The sequence below is a fragment of the Triticum dicoccoides genome, chromosome 3A (genome assembly GCF_002162155.2).
Source record: "Triticum dicoccoides isolate Atlit2015 ecotype Zavitan chromosome 3A, WEW_v2.0, whole genome shotgun sequence".
Lineage (NCBI taxonomy): Eukaryota > Viridiplantae > Streptophyta > Magnoliopsida > Poales > Poaceae > Triticum > Triticum dicoccoides.
In genome coordinates this window covers 58,109,784-58,116,612 of record NC_041384.1, presented here as the reverse complement: position 1 = coordinate 58,116,612, position 6,829 = coordinate 58,109,784, and the positions used below count along the sequence as shown (strand labels likewise).

The following is a 6,829-nucleotide window of genomic DNA, read 5'->3' as shown; positions in this document are numbered from 1 at the left end:
CCACGCCCACGTCGTTCCTCTGCTGCTGCTGCCGCCGGTGACTCCGTCCCGTTCACCGCGTACACGGTTGACGGGAGAGCAGGCCTCCGAAACCCCGCTTCTCCGGATCCTGTACGGGAGAGGGGTGATTAGGTTTTTGGGTAGCGATTACGCGACTGCTCGCTTCTGTTCATCTACGTCCGCATCACCTTCGTCATTACCATGTCGACCGACGCCGACCGTGCCGCCGCTGAGAAGGCCGAGGCCGACAAGAAGGCCGCCGAGGATGCCGCGGCTGCTGCCACCGCCACCACCGCCGCGTGGCCGATTGGAGGGTATACATCGTTTATCCTTCTTGTGCTTCTTTCTGTTGTAGCAGTACTGGCGATATGCGTAGATGTTTCTACTATATGCGTAGTATATGCTCTGTTAGATCGTAATCAGTGTGCTATCAACGCTGTCCATGTCATGCTCATGATTTATTCATGGATTAATTTAGTCGAAAAACTGCCTATTTTCTTATCAGTTCCAAATGTCTATTTTAAGTCCCTATAAGTCCCTCATGTTTGGTTTAGATGGGACTTATAGAGACTTATTTAAATCCCTAGACCAATAAATTCCTGGAAACAAACACCCTGTGAGATTTAACAATCCCGATATAAAATACTGTAATATATAACGAACCGATCGACCTGACATGCATGTACATATGTAGGGCACCGTCTCCTATTACTTCGTCCGTTGACACTTTCGCCAAAGTGTGCCGACCTCTTCGCTGGAGAGTGGAGAGACCACGGTTTTTTTCGGTATCTTCATGTGCTTTATTCGGGGCACATCTTTTTGCATGCATGCATTATCGACCAGGTGGGCGCGAAGGTCGTTACAATTTAGTTACGGAGTATTATGCAATGCTAGTAACATGGCATGTCCTCAACGACTTTGTCTGATTTGACGCGGGAGCGCGAGGAGGCGGTCAGCCGACGATCACACCTATGACAATGAATGATGATCACCCTAAAAAAAACAAAAAAAAACAATGAATGATGATCGAAATTGACGAGCCATAATCAGTGGCGGTGCTTACGTACGTGTCACTGGCCTGGATTCCACCACTTGACCTTTGCTTTGCTGATGGATTTAATCAGCAGTTCCATCATCAGTGCTCCCTTTTCTTGCGAATCTCATCAGTGTTCCTTTAACGCATCTCATGAAGCCGCAAATGTACGTTAGCACGTATGAACACCCGAGAAATTATGGCAGATTCTTTCCATGTGCTGCCCTAATAATTGTAACGGCCTTCGCGCCCACCCGGTCGATAATGCATGCATGCAAAAAGATGTGCCCCATGCATCAACAGGCAGGGCCACAGCAGCTGGACGGCACCACTATAAAACCGCGATATCTCCCGTGCTTCTTCTCACCACACACTGCACAAGGCACTCCACTTTGTAAGCTCATTTGATTCCAAGAAGCTCTAGTCCATAGCATCCACCATGGCACGGCGTTTTCTAGCTGTGCTCGCCGTGGCCCTGGCGCTCTTGCAGGCCGCCTCGGCCAAGTCCTGGCTGGACAAGAGGTTCAACACGGACGGCACCGTCCGGACGGGGTACGACGCCTCGGGCCAGGAGGTGGTGATGCTCAATCTCAACCAGCAATCCGGCGCCGCCGGCTTCAACTCCAAGGAGCAGTTTCTCTACGGTGAGTTCAGCATCCAGATGAAGCTCATCCCGGGAAACTCCGCCGGCACCGTCTCCTGCTTCTACGTAAGTCGACCAGCTTAATTAATTTCGTTAAGGACCAACATTAAACTCGCCCTATCGATCTTTATATTTTTAGCTGATCCTGCGTTGCTGTTAATTGCAGCTTTCTTCCGGTGACGACGAGTGGCGCGACGAGATCGACATGGAGTTCATGGGCAACTCGACGGGCCACCCGGTTGTACTCAACACCAACGTGTGGGCCAACGGCGATGGCAAGAAGGAGCACCAATTCGACCTCTGGTTCGACCCGGCCGCCGACTACCACACCTACACCATCATGTGGAACCCGGAGAACATCCTCTTCAAGGTGGACAACCTCTTCATCCGGTCCTTCAAGCGCTTCGCCGGCCTCCCCTACCCTAGCTCCAGGCCCATGAGGCTGCACGCCACGCTGTGGGACGGCAGCTACTGGGCGACCGAGAAGGGCAAGATCCCGATCAACTGGTCCAACGCGCCCTTCGTCGTCTCCTACCGCAACTTCTACGCCAACGCCTGCGTCAGCGGCGGCGCGTGCCATGCCGGCAGCAGCAGGTGGATGAACAAGCAGCTCGACGGCGCCGAGTGGGGCACCGTCAAGTGGGCGGAGCGTAGTTACATGCGCTACAACTACTGCGAGGATGGGTACAGGTTCCCGCAGGGGCTCCCCGCAGAGTGCAGCCGCTACTGATCCCCGCCGGGCATCCATTGTTGATATGGATATCTTTTTCTTGGATACAGTACATGATTCAGGTTCTTCTTTGTGAATTTTTGATTAAAGGGCAGCCCTGCAGCAATGTGTGGGCGATTGTTTGTACACCTAGTTTTTTTTCCTGAAGAAAGATGCATGTAATTTTTATCGTGCCTTTGGTTACAGCAATATATACTCCATCCATTTCAAAATATAGTGTGTTCTCGGTTTTCGCACTTCAACTTTGATCATAAATTTAAGCAACGCGACCGACTGCGGCGGAAACAAAAATTATATAATTGAAAACTTTTTTTGAATACGAATTCACTGGTATAATTTTCGCTCCGCCGCAGTCGGTCTCGTTGGTTCGATTTATGATTAAAGTTGAACCTCGAAAAACGTGGGCACGCTTTGAATTAGAGGGAGTAGTACTTTAATTTTATGAGCTATGATCGAGAATTTTATTATGGTGTCACTGAGCAAAAAAAACAATGTTTTAAATAGCGGGCTATGCCATTTAGTCGGCTCAGTCAGAAGCTATGAAAAGCAATAGCGAAGCTAAGCCCCATTTAGTGTTTTTCTTAAATCATGAAAAATTGAAAACATAAGTATACAATTAGGCATCGTATATGATATATCGCATATAATTGACATATACACATGTTCTAACATCAAAACCCAAGCACCAATCAAGTCTCCTAATTCAATAAGCAAACCTTGCATCAATGCATCATATATATCAGAAACAAAAGCAAAGAATAAGGCTTAAGGATGGTTTTGTATAGCAGCTTAGCGGGCTAAATGACTCCAAATTTAGCACTATTGCGGGCTATTAGCGTTATTTTTAATTTAGTGTTAAAAGTGCATAGCTTTAGCGGGTGAGCTCTCCAAAGAATGCCATATTAACTCCCATTTACAAACTTATAACATTGGTGGTAGGATGGACGGCACCAAGGAACTCATGTGTATTTTCCGTGGTGGACGAGGATTTGGAGCTCTTGGGTACCCGTCAACCCTATATGAATATTAAATTCAAAAAATACAAGGGAAAATAAAAAAACCAGGAAAAATAAAATATACCAAGAAATGGCATCCATGGTATACGCAGTAAACAAGACAATTTTTTATTATATGAAAAACATAATTTGAATGAATCGTAGGTCAGACTATATTTTCTTCGCCAAGAATTTCCGTGGATGTCATTCATGAAACTTCATACGTGAGTAGAATGATCGACCATAATTGATACCCCGGAATTCCAGCTTTCTTAATCTTTCCTGCTATTTTTTTAATTTAAATATTTAATATTTATATATGTTTCACCGGCATCTAGGAACTTCTGTGTATTTTCCGCGGTAGGGCACCATGTTATAACTATAGAATTTTATGCGCTTCTTATTCTCAAGCATTCACACTACTTTTGTAGAAAAATATAATCTTAAATGTTCAAAGAAAAATTCGTGTATGGGACGGCCCAACACAGTACTACCGTAGAATGCAATGCATGTGCTGCGCGGCAAAAGCATGTTCGGTCGGTCAGTACTGATATATGGACACGTACGTTTGCTTGTCCAAGAAGACAAGAGCGCATGTATGATGCATCTTTATACCCGACCGTGGCAGCCACAATAATGCATTGCATTAGGCCCGCGGGCATATATCTAGCTATCCTTCTCCGGGCACCGCGAATTGCCTGGTCAGTCTACATATATGCTTTTGTGCTGTCCTCCAATGATAATATCGGTTGGTGTTGTTGATACACTATAGTATAACGAACTAGTCGGCATGAGATGCATCGTAGCGTATATATTTTCGTCCGCTGACGCTTTGGCCAAAGTCTGCCAGCCTCTTCGCTGGAGAGCGGAGAGACCGCTGATTTTCGGGGCATCTTCACGTGCTTTGGCATGATGTTCGCGTCCGTCGTCGACGCGCTTACAAGATGTGGCCGAACAAAGGAAGTAGTCAGTATGCCGCCCCGCGTCCACCGCCACACCGGGCGGGCTGGCTGCTATCATCATCTGCATGTCCATCCGCCGGTGGAGGCGAGAGCCAACAATAAGGACGTTACCCGCGCGTATGCACGAACAATCACATTTCTATTCCAGGAACGCAAGAGTATTATTAAACCTCTTCAAATGCACAAGTGCTTAGATGATATGCTAAGCATATTAAATAGCTTAGCAATCAAACTCTTCAATGCATAAATGCTTAGCTATCCGTCGTTAAGCTCTCTTCATTTAATTGGATACGTGGTCTTTTGTAGTATGTCAACTTTGTGGCCTATTTCTGCAACGTAAGCAAATAACATTCCTTAAGTAAAACGCATGAAAATATATTTGACTTGAGTCCATACATAAAGTGCCAATAAGATGCCATCGAAATATATTCAATTTGGTGAAAGCACAATGATGCAAGAACAAAAACACAAGTAAACAGAAGCGTTGTCATAACATCAATATATGCAGTAGTTTTATCTACTAAACTAACAGAGTATATGTCGTTTCCAACTGTTGTTGCCCCGTTCTTGTTAATATCTTTTCGAGAATACAGAGATCAGCATGCTCTTCTCAGCTAAAAATTCATTAATCTTCACCAAGACGCATAATGTCAATCTTACCACACAGTTTAATTCTTGCTAGCTGTACATTTGCATTAACATTTAGGAGATAGTTCTGTAGTATCGTAATGCAAGCTAGTGCTTGCAGAAGGTTCCTTATGGAGGTCATAGGTTCACTACTAGCACCTGTCAAAGCCGCGGTGACACATAGGTACCTGAACTTGGTCTTATTTCACCGAAAATGAAAGAAGACTTCCAAATCCAAGTAGTTGGATCAAGAATTCTAATTCTCGCTATTTGGAATGGATCCGGTTCTATTGAGTCTGACTCATAGTGGTCATAGGTTCACTACTAGCACCTGTCAAAGCCACGGTGACACATAGGTACCTGAACTTGGTCTTATTTTCACCGAAAATGAAAGAAGACTTCCATATCCAAGTAGTTGGATCAAGAATCCTAATTCTCGCTATTTAGAATGGATCCGATTCTATTGAGTTTGACTCATAGTGATCATTTTTATTTACTGAGTAATCAAACATTCATGAAAAATCATAGCATATGTTTGGATCATGTTATACATACAATACACCATAATTTTACTAGACTAGCACATGTCTCGTCTAATAACTAATACTCGACCTAAGGTGCTGGAAACCCTCATGAATTCACCTCGAGTATTAAGTAAGCATTGCAATATGCATGATAACATAAGTTTGACAGCACTTACTCTCAGTGCCTGCGGGACTCAAGATGGCAATGGGGCCCCGAAACCCGCGTCCCCGTGGGTTTTTACCCTATTAGGGGACGGGGATGGATGACTTTCTATCCCCGCGGGGCTGCTCGTGAGTACATTATAAAACCCGGCATGTTTCGCGGGTTTAAACCCGTTTGAGTACTACCCGAACCCAAAACCCGACAAAACCCGTCAAAATACATTATTTAGCATGCACCGATCCATCTTGACTCAAGTGGCCCAAAGCCACAGTGCCCGAGCAGCCGAGCCCCACAGCGTCGAGGCCCTGGAGTACAAACCAACCCCTCGCTCGGTCGCTGCAGTGTTGCTCGCTCTTTAGGACTCTCTCTTCCGCACAACACGACACCTAAACCTAAACCTAGGTCCCCCAGCCATCGCCTGCTTCTGTAATATGCTCCTGTTTTTCTTCCAAATGTTGCTGTTTTTATTGACTGCTCGTGGGGACGGGTTCCCCGTGGGTTTTGAAAATCCGATGGGTTTAGGGGACGGGCAAAAAATTAACCCCGCGCGTGTTGATGCGGAAGGGGACGGGTTTGCGATTTTCTCGTGGGGATGGGTTTGGGCAAGCAAAACCCGGTGGGTTTCATCCCGGTTGCCATCTTGATGCGGGATAGATGATAACAAGTCATATAATTATTATTTTCTTAGTGAGGTAAAACCGTCCGAGCTTATCCTGTCTTATTGTGGTCAGAAGTAATTTACAAATAGGCATATACACCCTCTAATGCACACCACTCTCTCTATTCATTTTTCATCTGAACTATATATATATATATAATTATTGAATTAAATTTTGACAATTGAATAAATTATATAGTTGATACACATGTATCTGTGTGTGCGTTCTTCAATACTTTAATATTGTTAAACATCATGACTAGAATCTCTAAAGTGTATTGCCTAGCATGTATCTTAATAGTGATTTCTGGCGCACTAATAGTATATTATTATGTAAATTTATCTGTAGAAACTTCTAAAGTATAAGTTGAGCCATTGGCAAACGGGCGTTGAAACTCTAGAGTTTAGTCGGCTAACAATTTTATGTCCCTTCTCTGGTGCTAAATTTGTGTGTACAACTAGCCCGGGAGCAACATGATACACTCAACCCCCCC

At 44.9% G+C, this 6,829-nt stretch overlaps 1 protein-coding gene across 1 annotated transcript; it reads left to right on the top strand.

Annotated features, from left to right (window-relative positions):
- Nucleotides 1-1,415: 1,415 nt before the first annotated feature.
- On the top strand, nt 1,416-2,620 carry LOC119267098 (xyloglucan endotransglycosylase/hydrolase protein 8-like). The gene is made up of 2 exons (XM_037548411.1): nt 1,416-1,742; nt 1,843-2,620. Exons 1-2 carry the CDS (start codon nt 1,473-1,475, stop codon nt 2,404-2,406), a joined length of 834 nt encoding a protein of 277 aa, XP_037404308.1. The 5' UTR covers nt 1,416-1,472; the 3' UTR covers nt 2,407-2,620.
- Nucleotides 2,621-6,829: the final 4,209 nt, after the last annotated feature.